Below are 24,342 nucleotides of genomic sequence, written 5' to 3'. Positions count from 1 at the left end.
CATTGAGAAATCATCAATCAAAAATATGGGAAATTAAGTAAATAAGTTTGCAAAAAGCTATATAAGGAAATATTCATTAATTTAATTAAAATCCTAGCAAGGGACATTACAATTGGTATTAGAGCCATGATTCTTCCATCCTAAAAGAAATTCACAACAAAACCAACTGCTAATATAATCAACTATAAGGAACAAATGAGAACAACATGGAAACCACGTATAGGTAATATACATAGATCCACAGTGGACATGCCATGATGGATAGTGAATTGCAAGATTGCATATACAATCATTGCTGTACAGGAGCTATTGGCATCATAGTGTATAAGCCGATTAGGGTGACAATCGATGCAAACTGACCAAACTCTATCTTCTTGTAGTCACATACCATTGGTAGATGTCATGTTGAATCATGATAGTGGATCAACTATACATAACTCCTTGTTTTGTGCAACCCTTATTTGATTACGAAGCAGTACTTGCTTTGGCTATCTGAGTAAATAGGGATGATATTGGTTCACCAAAGGAGGAAAGGAGAATAAAAAAGATACACTTGATATGGGAAGAAGAAAATTAGGGATAACACACTTCCAGCGATCAAAAGGAAGAATTTGATAGCAGAAGGAAAAGAAAATTTTGATATACAGGAATTGACAAAAATGAAAACTAGAGTTAAATTCCTTTGACTATCAGAGGTCGACACTTGAATTCTCTATGCAAGCTGCAGATGTAGGCATATTTGTAGTTGCTCAGTAAATAATACCAAGATCAGGATATCGTGATTGCTAGCATCCTCCAGTTTAACAAAAGATATATGTTGTTATGATTCCTTCATCTCTAAATAATCGAACTTAATATACACGCCCCTACTGTTATGGAATAGTCAGCTGGATACAATTATTGAGAAACAACAATTTAATATTATAGTGCAAATTATTTCTGAGTGCAACGTTTTGTCAAGATGTCTATTTTCAAGGCCGAACTAGTAAAAATAATACTTCTTGCCGTGAGTTTTGAGGGTGAATGCGTGGGAGTCCCTGGAATACCAAAATGGCTGTTTGATTAGTTTTGGTGTGCTCACAATCACATGACATCAAATCTTTGCTATTTTCCATTTATAGTGCATGTGCGTTGAACTAGAGTAACGCTGTTTTGGACAATACTGAATCATATCGGCATGTGACCAAAGAAAAGCACAGATTAGTTATAAAAATGAAACCATATTTTGCAGTGGAAGCAGTGTAAAATTTAAGGCAATGATCATGATGTTTGAGTTCCTGCACTAGTAGTAATGAGATTGATTTTCGTGTCTGCAAAAAAGAAAATAAAAGAATGGATGTTGGTTAAATATAGTTCAGGCTTTGGTGAATTCTAAGTGTGTTAAGATAGAAAAAGGGAAGCCAAGTAACCTGAGTAAAAGCCCAAACTTATGATCAAAGACTATGTAGCCAACACAGACAGTGGATTGCAGCAAGCGATAGAAATTAGATATTTGATATCAACAACTTCCAAAAGTATTGATTAGAAGTAATAATCATTACAGCTATTACAAAGAACACTTAAGAGTGGTATGCATGGCAGACTACGGGCTTAATTGCCAAATTCATATATTTTGCAATTGATAAAAGTATTAAGGAACAAAGAGGAATCACAATAAAAGGAGGAACTAAAACTATTCTGCAGATTTGAGGCATAATCTGTTTGGTGAGTTAGCCATCAACAAGTTTAAGGAAATCTCGGTACCAATAATTATTCTTTATTGAGGTAAGTGTCCTACACATCCTCTGACTTTAATATTAATTTGGTGCATAACATCATACTCATTATAATGTTGAATTAGAAGAACAAGATATAGTGTAGGTCTGTTTCATCCAACTGATAGGTCATTCCAAGATCGGTAACGATCATCAGCTCGGTAAGATGCCTTGAGGATTAACCAAGATGGGTTCAAGTTGCCTCGAGGTTACTCCACAATGGGATTAAGGGCTTGGCTTTGTAGAAACCTTGGGGGAGGCTGTTGGTGCTTGGTTATAAACACCCTATTGTATCTCAACATACTTCCTAATTCTGTATCATGACCTTTTGAATTCACACGTAGTTTATTACTTACCTATAAAGGTAGCCTCAGAGAGAGAACAAAGGTGTATTCAAGCTAGTCCAACCAATTGGTTATTCTGAGATGGGTAAGGGTCAACGTCCTTGTAAGATTCCTTGAGGATTGACCAATATGGGATCAAGTTACCTTGAGGTTATTCTAAGATGGGATTAAGAGCTTGGATCCACATAAACATTGAGGAAGATTGTTGAGTTTGGTGCCTAAGGAGTTTGTTTACATTCTAAGTGTTCTCCTCGACTAAGAATTGTATTAAGTGCAAAAAAAATAAGAATCCCTCTAAGTAGGCCACCTTGTGTGTAAGTATGGAATTGGATTGGAATAATCTATCATGACTCACATTTTCTCTCAAACTTAGACAATGTGTACTAATGATCATGTGTGGTTGCAAGATTCTATCGAAAAAGTAAAATTTGTAAATCATCTTCTTGACTCTAGTGAACTATAAGACAATAATGAAGAATGCATGTGTTATGTGTCTACATTGCATCTGCTTCGCGATTGCATGCATTTACTTGTATGCTTGGTGTTTTCATGCATCCATATGTCTACTTTGTGTATGCGGTGTGTTTTCATACATTACCATGTATACTAAAAATCTTCTTGCATCCAATTATATGCTTGTATGAGAGTTCTACAAGAAAAGTTATGTATAAATGATTATTTTGCCTTAGGGCAAGCAAAGTCTGAGAAGGAAGGATTGTGATATCCACGTCAAAATAAGAATCATATAATTAAAATGCAGACAAATAATAAATGAATAAAATAGTAATAATATAAATAATAATATAGTAATAATATAAATAAATAGTAAAATAGTAAGAATTCGGCAATAGAGATGCCCACATGTCCTCCTTGCCATAGTTATGCCAACTCCTTTAAGTTGAGCTGCATTTCCTTCCCTTCAAATTTGTTGATGAGTCTCTCCCTAAGGTCAGCATAGGATTTGGTTTGATCATGCCATAATGTTACCATGCCATGTTGCCACCATTCGTGAGCAATCCCATCAAGGTTTATTGTAGCATTCTTGATTGCTTCATCTTTAGGCATTGGATTGAGCTAAAAATATGTATCCTCTATTTGGACCCATGCTCGTGTCGATGGTCGTCTAGATCCATTGAAGAAGAGGAGACTTGGCTCGTCGATCTTACACCTCATATCATTATTGCAGTCTCAAAAATATGTATCCTCTATTTGGACCCATGCTCGTGTTGATGGTCTTCTGGATCCATTGAAGAAGAGGCTTAGCTCGCCGATCTTACACCTCATATCATTATTGCAGTCTCTATTACACTTATTAGGTAAATGTCGCATCTTGAGTTCTGTGTAGTCCTTTAGAGACATGTCCAGTTGTAGACCTCCATGAAGCCAATCTTGCTTGAACTATTTTTGCAACTCAACCAATGAGGGAGTGTTATTCCCCTGGTGCTATTCCTCGGGAGAAAGTTAGGCATTATGAGCCTTGAATTGGATCATTGTGCATGATTATCACGTTGACCATTATTGTCTCCATTAGCTCCATTAGTACTTATCCCAGCTAAGCAATTGGGAGTCTCACAAATCTTCTACCATCCTATCGTCCAAGATAACCATCATATTTGCTTGTGCATCTCCCATTGTGTTTAGGGTGTGGCATCTTCTCCTGTGATAGACTATGTAGTCCTATCTTCTCTCATTCATTGCTCTCAACTCAGCAAGTTGGCTTCAATACGATTGGAATACACCAAACATACAAAAGAACAGAATAGACAAGAACTGCAAAAATAGACCAGAACTTTGCGAGTCTAATTAATGTCAAACAAGTAGATATGTTGTTACAATCATGAGGATGGTGGAAGAAATCTTGCACCTTAGCCTTCCAACAATCATTCAACATAGGGACTCACAGAGATATGATGTTACTATATTTGATGGCAAGATGCTCGAAATGCAGATGTATTTATGTTGGGTGTGCTTGTGACAATATGTCTGTTTATTGAGGTCACTGTCTTTGTCACTGTCAGTGCTGATGATGGGCTGAATGGTGTCACAAAATACATCGCTTCTCCCTCCAATATTTATGTATTGTTCCTCGAGCATGCTCTTGCTGTTATGGTACTGCTGATGTGTCTGTCGCTGCTCATGGATGCTATCATTGATGTACGGCATATATATGTGTCACTGCTGCTGAATGCTTATCTTCTGCTATTCCTGCTATGGATTTTGCTTGATATTTTTTTTGTATCAGATAGCATGAATCTGTAGATGCAAGGAATGTGCCCAATCACTGGTAATAATATTGACATTGCATGTTGCTGGTATTAATGCCATCTGCTGTTTTTGATATGGAATTTAAATTATTATCAGTGCTATGTAATTGGAATCACCAAATGCATATGAATGGATATGTTGAATACAATTTGTCTTTGTTTGAAAGGATGTGTTTTCAATATTGTAGACTTTATCTACCAATTTGGTTGCCAAGAAAACTTCACCAAATTGGCAGTGCAGACTAGGGACTTTTAACCCCTAAACCACAAACCTTGTGGAGCCAATTCTAATCTGGAATTGCCTAAAAGAAAGAGTAAGATGAGTTGATCTATGCTAATTGTGTTCCAAGACTGCTGATTATATATTATGTTAAAACATCTCTCAAATAACCATGTCAGCTCAAATAGAATGGCACCCAAATTAGGTCCATGCCAAGGGGTGGCGCCAGAAGCACACCACAGATTGTCCCCCCTCACATTCACTTAATAGTTTGTGAGAAACTGCATGATCTATAAGGCTTAATCACAATTAGGTCCCACCTAAAGAAGAGGGGCCATGACATTAACTCTCACTGCGAGAGATAAGAATGAAAATAGGCAAAAAACTAAATGGTAGCTACAAGAATCATGACAATCCAATTATGCCTTGATGCCCTAAAAGTTTGTCATCAACAAATTCTACATTACTTGTCAATATTCTATTAAAAAAGTAGTCATTGTTGCACTACTTCATTTTGCAGCCTTCTGTTCTGAATTATGACGAAATTCCAATATCTTTAGCTTTCTTTAATACCTAGAAGTAGGATGTCCAGTTTGTCTCTAAGGGCCCCTGTATTAGCCACAATATGAACTGGTCCATGGTTCTGTTCCAGTCTGCGTATGGCCCTGGATAGGTTGGAGCCCACAGGGGGTGGTTCAAACCAGACCATGCCTAGGTTGGACCCAGGCAGACCAGGCTAGAAATCATTGAAGCACCAACGGGCTTTGTCCCTTGACCTCATCTAGCACCCCCATTCCCTTGTTGAAAAATCTTGTTGCATGGATAAAATTGGGGAGAAATTAATCTCTGAGTCTGATTATGCTTCATATAACAATATCCACAACCCTAAAAAATGGATAATAAAGGCTTATGTTGGCTTCCACTTCTCAACTAGCATTTGATCAATTTGAAGATTTTGACACTGTAATGTTAGTGGTGCAGCTGATCCCATTGGCTTTAGCTCTCTTTCCAAGTCAATTGATGCCAATGTAGAAATAGAAGATGACGATGAAGAACAAGAATATTAATAAGTTTTTAATCCATTAGTAGAACTTGAAACTATGATATTGGAACTTGATGCTATGATATATCACTGGAGATGTTGATGTTTTGAATCTTTGATGTTGAACTTGAGTATTAGTCAATATGATGCTATGATGGTATGATCACGATTGATGATGCTACAATTACGAGTTTATGGTGTTCAATTTTTTTATGATACTATGTGACATTCTAATCATAAATCATGCTTCTAGGCTTCATAAATATATAGACACACACACACATGTTTGTAAGAACTTGTCAGCTCATAATGCTAACGAATAACAATTATCATGACTCAGATAACTTATGTCAGGAAATCTTTCTGAATGATTTTGATAATGAAATTGCAAGGGAGGATTTGCAAATTATCCACCATGCCATCAACAAAAATCAGAATAAACCGGCCTCTGATTTATAATTCTGAAGTAACAAGCAATTCACTCGAACTTTGAAATTATTCACTAATAATATGACAAATTTTGTAATAATTGAATGAGGCCTATCACTTCCAGCCTAATTGGATTTTGGCATACTTCAATTGTCAGGCCAAATAACCATAGTTTACAAATTAAGAATCAGAATATAGGAACTCGTGAAATCTTTACCTTCAAGTTGATTGCAGCAATAGTTCCAACACCAGTCTGAACGGAAAATCGTTGTGCTGGCCTGGACGTGCTCAATTAGACTCAAATCAGGTATCTGTGGGAGCCACTTAATGCTTCAATTTCAAATGCTGCATTTCCTGCATTATAAGTCTGATTTGAAGAATAACAGGACTGTTATGGGTGTCCAAACTTCAACTTGTAGACACCAGGCTGGGCATTAGTCTCACTAAGGCAAACACACAGCAGTATGCTTACTTCTCAGGGCATCCACAAACGCAAATGCTGAAACGGCAACCTGTATTGCAGTCCCAGGTTAGGATGCCAGTGAATTCTATCCACAACTATGGTGCCAAAATTCAGTCCTTTCAATGCCAAGTGCAGGATTGAACCCCTCGAAATCTATTGGTCCTTTAGTGATTGATTTCTCAGGAAATGATGCCTTCCAGGTACAGAACGGACAGTAAGAAGGCTCTCATAATTTTCAGACTTATAATTCTCAGAATATTACTCACTAGAGTTCTAACTTGTAGATGCTGATCCCATTTGCAAGAGATAGTGCTAACCCATTGCATAATGGATGGTATGAAACTAGAACCAATCCACATCGACGTGAAACCAAATCCTCTATCTGTGGCTCAAACGTGAAATGATGAGCACTCCTCACTGTGTAATGCCTGTAAAAAGCCCCAATCTCTGTCAATGACTTATCAATATTAAAGTGGGAATCATGAGATGGCTTTACTCTCTAACTCCACTCTACTGTTTGGGCAGTATCTTGGGCAACTCTCTCAACAAACCCGACTACAATATCCCTGTGGGAAGCATTGTAGACAAAGTCTCTACAATCTCTCCCACTATCCTCCGAATAGCATGAGAGCCCTGGATGAGAGTACACGTATACACTTTGTATGAATCCTCACATAAATCTGAATTCTCAAGTAAATACTCCATGAATGACTCAGTGCAGTAGAAATTATATGTGGAAGCATCAACCCACTCGCCTGCAATCCACATTTGATCCCTTTGAAAACATGGCCCAACAAGAACCACACTGCAACCCTCGATTGATGCTCTCACCTCTTCCATACCTATTGCACCCATATCCTGGACCAATTTGACAACCACATCATCACGTCCCTCATCCCCAACCGTAGAAGCAAACTAACCACCAACCACAATATGGAGTTGAATAGGGTTTCGGGCTGGTGTCAACTGTACCCGCTCTGTTTACCGCATAGGGTAAGAAGTTCAACACATGTATAATGCGATTCAATTCAGAACAGGTACTTTATTCATGTATGCACTTGTAGATTACAATCCGATTACAGTGACTACAATGGTCTCTCCTTATAACTGATGATTCCAAAGTCCATCTCGGACGTGTACATATACCTTTCAGAAGGGTGACTCAAGCGTCACGCGCCCGTTCGGATACTATTCTACCCGTCGGGTACATTATACATTTACCGACAACATCATCCCCCCCCAAAAGAAAGGTCGTCTCCGGACGATAATTACAAAATATCTGAGACAAATTAATAACAAAATACATTAATTGACTAACTACAACAAGATAGATCTGTTTCTGTCGCATCACTTTCACATTCATCCTATGCCTGCACCAAACTGGTCTCCAACCCATGTTGTATCTGTAGCCTTTGTTAACACAATACTATCTCCTTAGCTGACCTTGATAGCCACCTGTGCTGCTTTCTCTGTTTCCAACTCCTGGTTACACTGAGCCAAGTGTTTTGATACTGCCTTCAACTGGATGATCAGCTCCTCCTAAGCTCTCTACACATCCACCAAGACAGCCTCATGCCCAACACCTACTCCAAGTGCCTCCTCTGACACACAACACTCATGCCTACAGCAGCAGCTCTAGGTCTCATCAACTGGTCACACTTCCCATGACTGATATCCGCAACGACTGGGGGTCTAGGGGGCAACGCCCCCAACGGGGTCCTAGGGCAGCGCCCCTCGCCGCCAAGACCAAATTAGCACTCCAAAACCCACACAAAACTACATGAAACACACCATATCTGTCATTTTTTTCCGATTCCACACTCTTTCTGGCAACTGCTTATGTCTACCCTTCCCTTTGGCATTATGCATTACTCATTTCGAACTGTTTCAATCTGTCGTCGTTTTTTTTATTTTTTATTTTTAGCTCTTCCACTTCCTCTTTCCTGCAGACTGCATAAATGCCACACCATTATGGCAATTACTGTTCACAAATTTTGCCAGCTTCCGTACTGCACGGATTTTTGAATTCAGCCTTCCAGTTAATGGTACGACTTCTCCTAAAAAGATGGTGTCACCAGCTTGTATCCATTGTTCACACCCGCTAGAAAACTGATAAAAACTAATCTCAACAATTGCCCTGATCCATTAACCTCTCCTACTACGCCATCCTTGACTTTGAGAAACCCAGACTTCGATAATCAAAACACTTTTCTTTTTCCTTCGTACCCAAAAAAATGGTCTGCATTCCTTCTTGAACTACAATTTTCGCCCCTCTGCTGATCATCTCTTAATAAGTATGTATGCACAACTTCTTTATTGTTGGATGATAATAGATGGTCTTCATTGCCCAAGGGCCGTACGGTCTTTTGTTTCTTGCTCCTGTCCATACGTCGTACGGTGATGTTGTTCCTTGTTCTCAATAGGGCCGTACGGACTGAGAGGCTCTTACTTTGTTCCTCCTTCCCTTAGTTTGCTCCGCGTCTCGTTATGTTTTTGTATTTATTTCATGGGGTGCTGTACGGTCAAGATGGAGGGTCGTATGGTCAAGATGGAAGGCCGTACAGTATGTATCTTCAGATTCTGCGAGTTGTTTGATAATCATAACTTTTTCTTTATTTGATTTCTTACCTCAGTGTCTTGTTATGCTTTTATTATTTTTTATTTTATTTAATGAAGGGGGCCGTACAGTCAGGAGGGAGGGCCGTACGTCATAATAGAAGGCCGTATGGTCTTAGTTTGGCTGTACGGTCATGCGAAACTCCCCCCCCTTACAACTCCAAACAATTCTCCTGTTTGTCAACCTTCTGCACCCCCACTCCGGTTACAGGCTCGAGTTACAAATTCATAAACTCACTTATTATTGCTTTCTCCTTAGTCTTATTTTGTTCTGTTTCTCTCAAAAGTTTCGTACGGCTATCTAGGAGGGCCGTACGGGTATATAAACTGCTCCTCTTTTCTTTCTCAGGCCGTACGGCCTTTTCCTCCAAAGATTTACTTAATTATATTATTTTGTTTCTTCATATTTTCTATCTCTCTATGGTATGTTTATATAAATTCGATTAAAGATGATATCATGTATCTCTTCTTTTACTCTTTTATCATATAATTACACTTCCTATATACACTTCAAAATATACATTTCATATATATATACATTATTTACAGACATCTTTTCTTCGCTTAGTTGTTTGTCGACGGAGGATCCTTTCTTTTTCTATATATTTTCAACTTTGATCCATTTATGGCATCTGGTATTTCTTTTCCGTGCAGTGTCCACAATTTAATTGCTCTGTTATACCCAACTTCCCGTATCTTGTACGGTCCAACCCATTTAACTTTAAATTTTCCAGGCCTTATTTCATTTCGTCCATTATACTTCAGTACTAACTGACCAGGTTGAAATCTGTTTAATTTTAAACGCTTCTGACGCCATACCTTCCACCTGTTTTGTGCAACTTCCACGACCCATGCTGCATAGTTCTTATTCCTTCGGTACGGCCGCTTCCGTACAGATAACGCACCTTCGATTAATGGTATCCGGTGGACACATAGCTCTGGTGGTACTTCTTTTAAGTCTTTATACGTCCAAGCTGCTGCCTTCAATACTGGGTTCCAATCATCTCCTACACAAATGTTCTTCGGATTTTCCTTATCACCCGAGTTCATTGTTTTCACTGTCGACTCTTCATACTTTATTGGTTTATCTTTACTGAATGTATGGGCAGGTGTTTCATCCACCTGCGCTTCTCCCTCCTTCAGTTCACTGTACTCCTTCGGAAACTCATGGCCTTCTTTTCCTTCCTCGATACTCAAAATATTGCTGCTCGGAAAGACCTCATAGTCTTCCATTTGCCAATATAGCAGTCCATTCACGGAATCTAAGTCGTCATCAGTTGACCCTCCTATTCTCAGTACCCCTTCATCATCTGGTTCCATCCTCTTTTTCCCTTCGTCATCACTCTCGCCATGGCCTTTTGAGTCCGACGACACAGGTTCTTCTCCTACCATCCGTGTATGCAAATTGATTATAAATCTCCTACCTACCTTGTCCATTGACAAGGTCTTCCTTTTCCAATCATGCTATACCTTAGCTTGCAGCAACCACCCCCGTCCTAGGATGGCGTCATACCCTCTTCTCTTTAATGGAATAACTACAAAATCCAGTAAAAATGGTTGTGTTCCAGTTGTTACCAGCTGCACCATTAGAGTGCCCAAGGGTTTTATCCCATGTTGATCTGCTGTAAGTAACTAAAAGGTGGGTGGCCATAGTGTAGGTTGTCCCAGTTTTTTCCAGATATCTTCCGGTAGCACGTTTACTCCCGATGCTCCATCGACTATTGTATCCGTTAACACCGTACCTAGAATGCCCATCTCCACTACTGCTGGGTGTCTACCCGTTCTCAGTGCTAGCAACATCGGATCTGTTGTTGCCGCCGGGGTTTTTTCCTCGATATTCTTTGTTTCCTCTTGGCCATCCTGTGCTTCCTCCATTGCTCTCGGGAATGGTGTCATATTTATAATGGCCGTACGCAGCTTTGGCATAGTAATAAGATGATCATTTGATTTAACTGGCACTTCCGTTTGCATTATCTATTTCACCATGTCTTGTTCCGCCAAGCTTCTCTTCGGAGTTTCCGCAATGTCTTTTACTTGTGATTTCTCGCTCTCATCTGCTTCTCTATCTTTGTTCCGGCTTTTTGTAACCTCGCCTTCTCTTCTTCCGCATTCGGATATTTTGCCTTCCTCTCCTGTTCCCGTATGATCGCCAACACGTTCTCATTACTTGTTTCAATACTTAATAAATTTACGCTTTGCTTTGGACACTTTGAATCTTCATGGTCCCCTGGACCACACCATTTGCATAGTAGTTGCGGTGCCTCCTTCGTAGTACAGTCCCTCGCAAAGTGACCCCAAAGATTACATGCCCGGCACTGTATCATCGGCCTTCCACTTGCATCATATTGTATTCTACTTCGGCCTCCATTGTTGTTGTTATTGTTTCCACCCCTTCTGCCTCTATTATTATATCGATATCCACCTGAAGTTGCATCATTGCCCGCGTTGTTGCTATTGTTCGACGCTTCTTGTGTTAGTAACACTTGCTGGTGTCCTTTTGCTTTCAAATTAAACGGGCATTCTTTCAGGGAATGCCCCGCCACCTGGCAGATGTCACAAAACTGCTTCTTCGGGCATGAACCCTTCGTATGTCCATCCTCCTTGCAATCTGTACACCACAGTTCTCCTTTTACTGTATCTGGATTCTTTTTCAAAATTTTGAATTCTTTCATCATCTGCTGCATGTCTTTCTGTAGCGCTTTCACCTTCTTGTTTGATTCCTCATCACTGCTACTACTCTCCGAGGATGAATCATTTGAATCAGAGGACTTATGTTTCTTCTTCTTACTCGTTTTCTATTCGCTTTCTAAATCCATGGCACGAGTGTATGCATCGGTGTACGATGACGGTTGTACAATCTTCATTTTCTTTTTAAGAGCTGACCGTAGCCCCTCCATGAACCATCGTTTGTTCAACCCATCCGTTGGTTGACTCTCCATCTTTCCGATCAATTCCTTCAGTCGCTTGGCATAGGTTCGGACTGTCTCATTCTTTCCTTGTTTGGTGCTGTAGATTTCTGCCACTATTTCATTATCATCTCAGACTAATCTGAATTCTGCTATAAATTCTTTTTTAACATTCTTTCATGTATTAAGTTTTTGAGGACCAGTGTCAGAAAACCAGTCTATCACCACACCCCGTAGGGTCGCTGGAAATTGTCTTACCCAATCATCCTCATCCGTCACACCATTTGCCGTCCATATGGTTTCACACATTTTACAATGTCTGGTAGGGTTTGTTGAACCATCACCGTGAAACTTGGGTAACTTTTCTTTAGGGCCAGCCATTGTTACTTGTCTTTGATTCTGAGGTACTTGTGTACCCGTGCTGTTCTGAGTTCCCACGCTGTTTTGGACTCCCGCGTTGTTCTGTGCTCCCGCGCTGTTCTGGACTTCCGCGCTGTTCTGGACAACAGTTTTGTTCCCAACAACCGCGTTGTCTGGTGACAAGTCTTCAAGTGATGTTCTATTCTCCGCCTGTATCCGTTCGTCCAGTATATCAGGAACGAAGAGATCCCTCCATGCTCGTGCTCCCTTGGCACTCCGAGCCGTGCAAGTTGCTTCCCTTCCGTTCGGACACTCTCCCCTCGGCGTATACAGGTTAAGGAATTCTTCCCTTGTTTCCTCCACCAAATTCAAGCATTGTCGAGTTTCTTTGAGCAATTCCTCGACACTCCTAAGCTTACTAGGTGAGTGCACTCTCTCCGTCTGTGCCTCTTCACCCCTTTGGTGCCCCTCAGCAATCTGCTGAAGTCTCTGTCTGCGTTCTGCTTGCTGTGTTAAAATTAAAATTTCTTTTGCTGTACTTAGTTCATTCTTATCTTTCATCTTATTCCGATCTTTGTTTGGCAAATTCGGCATCAATCTTCATATCATTCCTTTGTTCCAGGTTCGTTTGGCAACGACGCCAAATGTTTACCGCATAGGGTAAGAAGTTCAACACATGTATAATGCGATTCAATTTAGAACAGGTACTTTATTCATGTATTATCTTGCAGATTACAATCCGATTACAATGACTACAATGGTCTCTCCTTATAACTGATGATTCCAAAGTCCATCTCGGACGTGTACATATACCTTTCCGAAGGGGTGACTCAAGCATCACGTGCCCGTTCGGATACTACTCTACCCGTCGGGTACATTATACATTTACCGACAACACGCTCCAACTCCATGGTAACCTCATCCAACCATGATTGTGATTTTTGAAGAGCCAATTGAGTACACTCAAGAGAGTCCATAGTCGCATTAAGCTCCTGGGTGAGCTCAACCACCTTCTCTTTTCAGAACAACGCCTTATAATAGGTGTCACCTCACTCCGTAAGGTAATCTCTGTCAGCAATTGATTGTGAATAATTATGCTTCAAGATCCTAACAACCTCTCGAAGTGCATGAACCTCTGCTAGGGGAAGTCTACTATCACTGTGCTCATCTACCATAGTAGTACCCCAACTACATGCGGCCAACATCTGACAAATAACATGATAATGCACAAGAGTTGAAGAAATGTCACCATTACTCACCCTCAGCTGACTAGCTAGATGATGCCTTTGTAACCCCTGCCTCATATGCAAGCTCTTAACCTCACTAATTGCACTATGATAGGAAATTGAATCTGAACTGTGCAGTACAAGATTGCTCACCTCTTGTGCACTTTGGTCCTCGCACATTTGCAATCGAGATACAACTATTTGGTACCTCTTCCAACTCCTCATTGAAGAAGTGGAAGCTCTAGCTATATCAATCTTCTTGCATCACTCTACTTCTTGCTCAACATAAAATACACTCGTAAATCCCTATCCTGGGACCCATCGAAAACCTCCTAGGAGTCATAACCTATCATTTGGCAAGGTAAAGCAGACCCACAATAGCTCATAGCATCCCCAAAGGAATCATTACATATGTCAATACTATTAGTATCTCCATCACCAGGCAGAGCCTCAAGTGTTGTCACCTAATTTTGCACACGACTCTATGTCAGGCTATGAATCAATAACATTGGATCAGAAACCAACATCTGCTGACTTCACAACAATCCAAATCACTAATATCATAGCTGGATAGCTCCATGCTCTTGTCTATCCCATCTGAGAAAGATGTTTCCCCCCCACTTAGGAGAAACACTATGACAATTGACATATAAATATCTACTAACAATCCCCTCCTTGAGATAAGATGAACAATCAGTGGTAACAATTGCATTAGCTGCCTCTCTACTAACTGCAGCAACAACTTAGAATCCTCAACTTGCTGAAACTAAGTGTTGATGTCAACCAAAAGCATTGACACATCCACATGTCCTTGTGTGGAAAGTCCATCATTAGAACTATGGATAGGACAAGTGGGTGCCGTATTGAACACAACTATGCCCACCTCCTAAATGCCAACCAAAGAGAACTCAAGCCTTCTTCCCTGCATCCTCAGTGCTAATCTACTAAAAGCCGAAATCATATACCTCGTTGCCCTATCAAGCATCTTTGGATCTAACAATCTCGTTGCCAATCTCTATTGATGAAGCTTCAGTCTTTCCATAGTCTCCCTCAAGGCATTTATTTTTCCACTATCTTCAACACTACTCTGCCAACTCGCAGAATTATTGGTTCTCCTATGTTTGTCCATAATTGGATAACACAAGAGTGCTGGTCACTCCAAATACAACTATAGATTTGAAATAACAAATATTTTCTTACCCCACAGGATGGCATGGAACTACTCTGATACTACTATAAGAACCCGTATCAGATCATAACTCTAATGAACACTAGTTATCATGACATCTGACGTTTTGTCAAAACATTTGGCATGCAATACTAATAACTTTGAATGTTTATTGATTCACAACTACTGTTAAGATTATAGCTACAGTCGGATTGATTTAATCATAAGATGCAATGCTGATATATATATATATATATATATATATATATATATATATATATATGATACATATTTTATATTGTTATTTATATTGTTAATACATATTAACTAATAATGATTAATCATAGAGACATGTCTGTTCATGAGACATGTTTCCTACTCTTATTTTTATAAGAGATTAGGATCTGCATTTTGAACATATCTATTACAATGGCAATATAATTACATTTGTAGAAACCGATCCATGTCACTCAGCATGTTATCAAAGCCAAGTTGCAAATGTAATAAAGAAATCAAAGACATGGTATTATACATAGTGATAATTTATCAGATAAGAAAATGATGTAAAAGATATAGATGGAACGAAAACAAATAAGGAGAGCATCAAATACATAAGAAGATTCTAGCGAGTGGTGAGACACAGGGATAGACTGAGATATAAATGATATTGGAGAGATATGACAATCTTTGGAGATGAATCAATTTTCATACACGTTTTATTGAGTTCCTAGTAGGGGTGAATATACTTTCATTGTGTAACTCCTTGAAGATGCGCTGAAGTGTTATTAAAATATTAATTCCTTGGTGTGTGATACCCAATGCAAACAATAACCTTATTTGTGACAAGCGACACTGGGAAACTAAGTATGTTTGCTTGGATCAAATAAGCATTACAAAATACTAGAGCACATCTATTGATCTCACTTTAGCAACGAAACCTTTACGATTGAAGAACAAATATATTTGTATTGGAAACTATCCACTATTGTTTAAATGATCGTGGCATCAACCTACTTGTAGCATTTCAGCATTCATTAAGGTGACCTCAAGAGTTTAGTATTTTTATCGCTAGACTGTGGGCCCAAGTGAAAGTGATTGGATTAGGGGTTGTTATCAAATAATAATTTACAAGATTTTCATTGCACATGTCAGGCAAACATTGAGACCCATATGGAGACATTTTACCTGAATTTTAATAACCAAAGTATAGAAAAAAATTATAAGAAAGGAAATACAAGTAATATACATTAGTCGGCCTATTAAGAAGGAGTCGGCAGGGTCTAGGAGAGAGTGTCAATACAAGGAAAATGATTAAAAAAGAAGAGGATATCTTGGATACAATCAAATGATTTGAATTAGCATTGGACCGGGGGATTATAAAATAGGTAGCAATATCAAGTATTTTAGGAGAGCTTGTACTACCATCCTGTCAATGTGAATCTAGTAAGCATACAAGGCATGCCACGTAGAAGGGTTAGTAGGTACAGGTAGTACCCTCAAATGGTCATAGTCAAACTGAACACGAAGAAAATCCCATATAATGGGGAAGACCATCTTACGTGTGGACACAACCGAATGAGAAGGTAGTAAAAAGGAATCGAGCATGTTATTTCCCTGACGTAAATACTAAGGAGGATGGTTGGCAATAATAAATGATAAAGCCATAAAAGATTAAGATCACCTTTATACATGCCACGTGGACAGATCTTAATAAGAATGACAAGATAGATAGGAAGATAGAGGCTTCGGGAGTAAAGGTAAGTTTTATTAGCATATGTAAAGGTATGCATTCACTGTTCCACGTAGCAATCATGCATTTTTACTTATTTGAATGGGTGGTGTCTTTGATCCAATCCTTTCCCAATGTGATAATCACTTCCTTCAAATGGTATTGAGATATAAATTTGAGTAATATTTACTTGTATACAATTGAAGACACAATCATTAATGTCCATTTTCTGCCATTTTGGTAGATGTATAATATGTTCAATTCTTCTACTCACTAACTCATATTTCCCTCGCCTATTGGTTCATTCAATGTGCTGGCTATAGTTTGTTTCAATGTTAAAAGGAAATAAAGGGCATTAGAGTGACATTAGGGAAAGATATTATTATAAAGATCATTTAAGAAAGGAAAATAACATCAACTACTTGTTTGAATATTATAAATTTTTAGAAATGTGAATCTCGATATATCTTCACTGTGAAGCTTTACCGGAAGTTTATTATTCTGACTTCTAGAAAGAGTCAAATTCAAAAGCCTATGACAGCAATATATTTTCATCCACAACATTTAGTCATGATCGCATTGAATATTAAAGATTCAAAGATGCAGAAAAATGATATAAGCAACGATCCATTTAGGAATTAATGGAATATAAGTTAAGACATTAGAATGATCAACGAATGTTTAAGTGTGGGAATACATCTTTCTACAATGATTCATGATTAAAATCCATAGAGGGCATTCAAATCCAATTTCTAGCCGGAAGGTTTGGAGCAAATTGAAGAAGATGAGAATATTCGATAACATGTTATATCTATCTCTTTCGTTATCATTTTGACCCACTTCATTAAATGATCACCTTTTCAATGTTAATGGTTTCATATTATCTATTGCAGGACTAAAATAACATTTCGTGATCAGCTAATCATCATACAATTGAGAGTCAACTATTAGTGCCAACTCTTCTCCTAGCTTCTCTAAATTGACTTCATATTTTCTATTGCTTTCCAATGCATAACTAGGGGCTTGCTGCTTAGTATCCTTTGGTGAGTTAGAAAATACCGATCCCGTTCTAGCTTCTCCCTTTGCATATCCTGCTGGCTAGAATAACACAAAAGGTTTGAAATAAGATACACACTCCAAATTATTTAACTTGGGGTTAAAACCAAAATTTACTAGTATCAAACTATCCCTCCTTGTGTAGCTTGGAGAGGGGAGACAATCTTTACATTTTGAAAAGTGATGGTCTAAGTGATGGTCAATAACATGGCTTGTGAAGGCCTCATAATCTATCATAGAAGTATATAAGATTGCATTCAAGAATGAAAGATCTTTATGTGAGTGGTCATGGGATTAAATAGTGACTGAAAATTCCATAAAATGGAATAAGTGAATATTTTACATTGTGGGGGGAATAATAACCAATGTTTCATTCCCATGGTTGAAAAATGCTTATATGTAGACGTTTTCTGATTTCTTACGTATGGATCCTCATTGGAGCAACTTGTATCAAGGATGCTAATGTACAAATAAGTATTTCTTATTTTTTAGTATCACATTAATCTATTCACTGTATTCTCTTAAATTTTTGTGTGTATCATAAAGAGTTATTTGCCTTGATCTTTTCCTTTATGTTGAGGATATTCTTACAGGAAAAGAAGGTTGGTACTTTACATATGCTACATAATTTTGTGCAGACTCAATCTAATGATAGTAGCTCCAAAGGCCCTAATGATCAAGATGGATAAAATGAAGTTTGTGAAGCAAACATCCTTGATGGTTGAGATTATGAGATTCTTCTACATTAAGAGGGAGTATGACACTTCTTCTAAAGCAACGGAGGAGGTTAGAAGATTTATACTTAGAGGGAGTCTAGAAATACATGCGTATGACTACATCATTTGAATGGGCCTACTCTTGAGAGCATCATGAGGAAGAATTGACTTATTACTAGAAAATCATAAGACTGATATCAGATTCAGAGTGAGTTTGATAGGCATCCTTGGATGAAGAAAGCTTCTGAGGAATTAATTAGAGGATCTAACTTCCCAGGATCAATGTTCAGAGAGAGAATTTTGTGGTGCAACCCTTTGTAAATGATATATTCTAAGTAAAATTTATTGTAATGTATTCTTCTCAATGAGATAGAATTTAGGTGAAAGCCTTTGTACCACCTTTTGACTTGGTTCATGGTCGTTACTATTTCACATATGATATGTAATAAAAGATGACGATCTTTTATTGACATATATAAAAAGAAGGTAACCATTGTAAGGTGATGGTCTTATAAATGGTAGACTTGTTATCATGACATACTTCATTAAGTTGTTGTCACAGAGTGCTCGAAATCATGATAACGAACATATCAACCAGAAGGTAACTATTGTAAGGTGATGACTTTATCAATAGTTGATCCATCTCCTAACGCCGAAATGTGTTGGAGCAAGTGTTATCATGGTTCTTCAGGCTGGATTTTGCCGGACACCTTGATAACCAACTTATCATGGTTCTTCAGGCCGGATTTCGCCGGACACCTTGATAATTAACTCATCATGGTTCTTTGGGCCGGATTTTGCCGGACACCATGAAAATCAAATTGTTATGGTTCTTCGGGCTGGATCTTGCTGGACACCATAACTTAAATCTATCATAGACCACACTTAAGGTGGTGTTCAAATCTTGTATTATAATTGATTTAATTTACTCTTTGTTAAAGAGGGAGTGTTGTATTGAAGCACAACTCATATGTAATATATGTTAATATTTATATGTGAGTGTTGATGGATTTATTTTGATATTCCTAAAGATGCCATTCTAGGAATATCACTTTGAGATGACATATCTTCATATGCTTGAGAGTATATTGTGTTCCATAAACAAATCCTCCCTAGCTAAGAGGGAGTATTAAGATTATAGCTACAGTTGGATTGATTTGATCTTAAGATACGATGCATATATATATATATATATATATATATATATATATATATATATATATATATATATATATATATATATATATATATATATATATATATTTAATAAATATGTTATATTGTGATTTATATTGTTAATTTATATTAACTAATAATGATTAATCATAGAGACATGTCTCATGAAGAGACATGTGTCTCACCCTTATATTTATAAAAGGTTGGGATCTGCATTTGGAACATATCTATTACAATGGCAATATTATTACATTTATAGAAACCGATCTATGTTACTCAACTACGTCAGTTGCAAATTTCCACACTCGGATAATTTAAATGTCAGACAATCTTTTTGAATGATTTTGATAATCAAATTGCAAGAAAGGATTTTGCAAATTATTTACTATACCATCAACAAATTTCAGAATAAACCGGCTTCTGATTTATGATTCTGAAGTAACAAGCAATTCACTCAACTTTGAAATTATTCACCAATATGATGAAAAATGGTTTAATAATCGAATGAGACCTATCACTTCAAGCTTAATTTGATTTTACCATAGTTTAATTGTCAGGCCAAATAACCATAGTTTATGAATTAAGAATCAGGATATAGGAACCTGTGAAATCTTAAGCTTCAAGTTGATTGCAGCAATAATTCCAATGCCAGTCTGAATGGAAAATCCTTGTGGGGGCCTCGACATGCTCAACTAGACTCAAATCAGGTATCCTTGGCAGCCGCTTAATGCTCCAATTGCAAACATTGCATTCCTTGCGTTATAAGCCTGATTCGCAGAATAACAGGGCTGTTATTGTTGTCTAAACTTCAACCTGTAGATGCCAGGCTGGGCATCAGTCTCACCAAGTCAAATGCATATCAGTATGCTTACTTCTCAGGGCATCCACAAATTCAAATGCAGTAACGACAACCTATAGCAGTCCTAGGTTAGGATGGCAGCTAATTCTATTGACACCCGTAACGCCAAAATTCAGTTTTCTCAATGCCAAGTGTAGGATCGAACCCTTCAGAATCTATTGGTCCTTTAGCAATTAAGTTCTCAGACAATGATGTCTTCCAGCTACAGAACAAACAGTAAGAAGACCCCCATAATTTTCGGACTTACAATTCTCAGAATTTTACTCACTAGAACTCTCAGCCTAGGCTTCTTCCAAAGCAACAGTAGCATAGAAATGGAAGATGCAATAATTAGAAATTTTTCCACAATACTTGAGCTGTGGAATCAATGCACAACGCAAAACTCCAATCCTTATATGTCAGAAAGGGCATTAATATCAGAACCTTGGAAACGTGAGCAAGACAACAAAAACAAATAAGATAATCAGATGCTTTTCCATCAAAATGAGCTCATATTTGTAACCCCTTGCACAAAGTTTTCCAAGTTCAACTTCACTTAAGAAGCTTCCTCAACACAACATTATTTTATAATGTGCCATATAGTATAATTTATTAATTTCTTTTTGGCTTCCAAAAATGACCTTTTCAACCACATCAGAACATTATCACATACAAGGCCACTGTTTCTTGTGCCCAAGATCTAAAACTTTCCAACCTGGTTCCAACGAGCTATGACACTAACGTAGCCAAAGTACAAAAGCAACAAAAGTAACAACCTCAACACATTTAGATGAATAATATATTAATAATAATAATTCACCCTTCTTACAAAATGATTGAAGAATCATTAGAATCCAAATCTGACAACACTGGAGTGATCTTGATGAAGAAAGATATCAATGAATCAAACGGGGTGACTTACCATAAAATTATAAATAGACACTCCCTCGAAGATTCTTGGAGTCCAAACTAGGAGCCCGAAATAAAACTGAGAACATCATTGAACTCCTATAACACAATTGAGCTCATCGGAAACACAATTGTTGACTTACTATAAATAGTAAGTTCCTGAAAACTGGAAAGCCTATAACCCCACAACTAAGACCCTCAAATCCCGTTGTCAGCTCATGAGGGTCGTGATGATAAACTGACCAAGCGAACTGCAGGAACTTGCTAAAAATGGGGACATTACACACAAACCCCTTTTCAAAATTTTGTTCTAATGGCAAACAGGTTCATTGAATCTGAACTTGAACCTGAAGCCGAACCAGCATTGTAGCATAAAATTTAAGGATGTTTTATGTTCCATAATGTGCAGTTTCATTTTTTGAATTATTTTTATACAGTTTAACATTTTGGAATTAAGTAGATTTTGGCTGACTCTGCCAATCTGATGCAGCACAATTGATTTTAATTATTTTGGACTAAAGATATTTCAGGTTCACTTGGAACTTCTCTCTCTCTCTCTCTCTCTCACTCACACACACACACACACACACACACACGATAGCTGCAGTTTTATTCCAGTGTTTGTGAACATGTGCACATGTTTGTGTGTTCAAGGGATCATATGAAACTACAAAAAAACCAGTTTTATGCATGGAATTCCATGGTACTTCTGTAAGATGTACATTTAAATATTTTCACTACATATTCTCCTTCTGTTTTGATTTCAAAATTTGGAATATTTTTGTTATTAAAATATTAAAAGATTGTATAATTTTATCTTTTATCTTTGATCCTGCCTTGCTGAGATGAAGAGGCAAAGTACGAATATCAAAGATCAGTTTAAGAATTCTAATCCTGACACATTGGAATACATTCTAATGTAAATACAAAAGTTTGTATAGTTAAGGCAATGACCAAATGAAAAAGTATTATATTTGAAATCTTTTTGTTTTGATGAAATTCATCATATTTATGGATTTTTTGATTTGGTTTCAATGTTTTACAGATTAAGCTTAGGGGCTTGTTATCATATATGCAACAAGTCCGACAAGGTTACTGGGGTGTGCTGCCAGGACATCCACAGTTGTTATCAGCCGGTAAGCACACTCAATCACAGGATTCTGTGGACGAGAGTCAACAACCAGCTGAAGCGTCAGGTTTAGGACGGAGCTGGGTACAGAGCATGTTTAGTCGAGATCCATCTATAAGGGGAAATGCAGCAGGGGGAGGACAAAGGGGGGCATCAAACAGTGGGAGCTTAGGTATATTCTGCCGTTAAGAATTGAATATTTCATTAACAGTTAACAGCAGATTATTTTGAGCATTGGCTATGGCGGTACAGATTCTTCTTTTTTAAGATTTTTTGTCAGCAGTGTAATTAGTGACAATCAGAGAAATATAATTAATTTGCTTTTCCTTGGCTTTTCTATGGCAGTGCCAAATGAGAGCACAAAAAATAATGCAGCATCACGAAAGTTAGATATCCCAGTGATTGTGCCAAAGAGGGGTCATTCAGGTGTCCGTATTCTCAGGGGACATAAAGGGTCTATTACTGCTCTTCATGCAATTACAAGAAGCGAAGTTTGGGACCTGACAAGTGATCAAGAGGATGCTGGATATTTCATTAGTGGGAGTGTTGATTGCACGGTATGATTTACTTTTCTTTCGATTCATTTTTTAAAATCCTTCAATTGGTTCAAGTTTACTTAAACTCACATTGCACGGGCCATTTGGGCTTCTTTATAAACTGCATTAAGCTGTACATCAACGTTAATACTTGTCTGGAATTACTTTTAAAGAAGAGACTGTATTTAATATACACTTGTCATTGGAGATGAAGATATTTATGGACTTATATTTGAACGTCATACTTCTGATCTACAAGAGTCCAGTGAGGCAACCATCAATGCAATTTGTTCATATTTTTCAGTCAAGGGGTTAAAAATCTTGATCATACTCACCAACTTATCTTAAGACTGATCTTAGTGATTGATATAAATCAAAGATACAGAGGCTTTAGACCAAAATTGAGATTAACAACAGTAACAATATAATCTACAAGCAATTTAACATTGGATATACCCTGAGAAATTCCTTTTGGTAAAAGCATAACACTAGATTGAGGTTTCTCACTATATTATTTTTAGAACAAGATTGCAAATGCAATGAAGGGATCCACCAGTTTGATGTTGCAAAAATAACTGAGTAAACATGCAGCACAACCACACTCTAGATTTGTGGTGATAAAATTTCTTTCCTAAGACTTCAATTTATATAATTTAGGCCTGAGAAAAGCCATGAAGAGGTATTCTAAACCATTGAAGGATCTGAGTGACACATCCCCTAGTGCTCAACATGTAAAGAGGAGTTACGTGCACAAGGATCCTACCACACCAGGGGCACCGTGCAATACCAAAAATGCCTATACAGATTTTGAACTTTAGATGCGTTTACAGCTCATACAATTATTTGGAAGAGTCTACTGTGCCCTCAAGGGAACCATATACAACACATCTAATTATTGCAATTGCAATTTTTAATTAGAACCCAAATAGTACAACTTAGAAACGTAACATTATAATTGTAAAGTTTCTGCAAATTCTGAAGTGAATCAGACTTAGATTGTCCTTTCTTATGCTTGCTGTAGATAATCTTCAATATAGAGTCTTGTTTGAATGGAGAAATATAACTCTGGAAATGCTTATAATTTCTGCAAGTCGTCTTAGGGCAGTATTGATTAAGGAGCAGACTTCTATGTTTTGTGTGTCCTTATACCTTCAACCACACCCTACCTAAATACCCTACCAAAAGAGCATGACCCAATCTAGGTCAGCTTAGAATGTTTCCTCAAGATCGCCACCCAATCAAGGTAAAGGACATGTTAAAAAAACTTAACTAAAACTAGTTAAGGATAACACAATTATTTACTTCAAGGAGTGCCAATCATGTCTTGGAAGAACAATATATAATTTAGGCATTTCATAAGGTACTTAATCAATGCTAAGTTCTGTGCGATCTGCACATTCAGACCAGTATGTGATCAAAGTTATAGTTTTAACACTCCCTCTCAACTTGATACTCATACTG

General features: G+C 37.7%; 1 protein-coding gene across 2 annotated transcripts in view; it reads left to right on the top strand.

Moving 5' to 3' along the window:
* SCD1 (stomatal cytokinesis defective / SCD1 protein (SCD1)) overlaps positions 1-24,342 on the top strand; it is a 329,677-nt gene that overhangs the window by 202,319 nt on the left and 103,016 nt on the right. For both annotated transcript variants that reach the window (XM_089807297.1, XM_089807298.1), the window contains exons 22-23: positions 22,262-22,517; positions 22,691-22,902. In XM_089807297.1, the coding sequence (XP_089663423.1) occupies positions 22,262-22,517; positions 22,691-22,902 (468 nt within the window). The remainder of the gene's footprint in view (positions 1-22,261; positions 22,518-22,690; positions 22,903-24,342) is intronic.

The sequence above is a fragment of the Cupressus sempervirens genome, chromosome 10 (assembly GCF_028749045.1).
Source record: "Cupressus sempervirens isolate cs-2001-9-10 chromosome 10, ASM2874904v1, whole genome shotgun sequence".
In the NCBI taxonomy this organism is placed as follows: Eukaryota; Viridiplantae; Streptophyta; class Pinopsida; order Cupressales; family Cupressaceae; genus Cupressus; species Cupressus sempervirens.
This window is presented reverse-complemented; position numbering and strand designations above follow the sequence as displayed.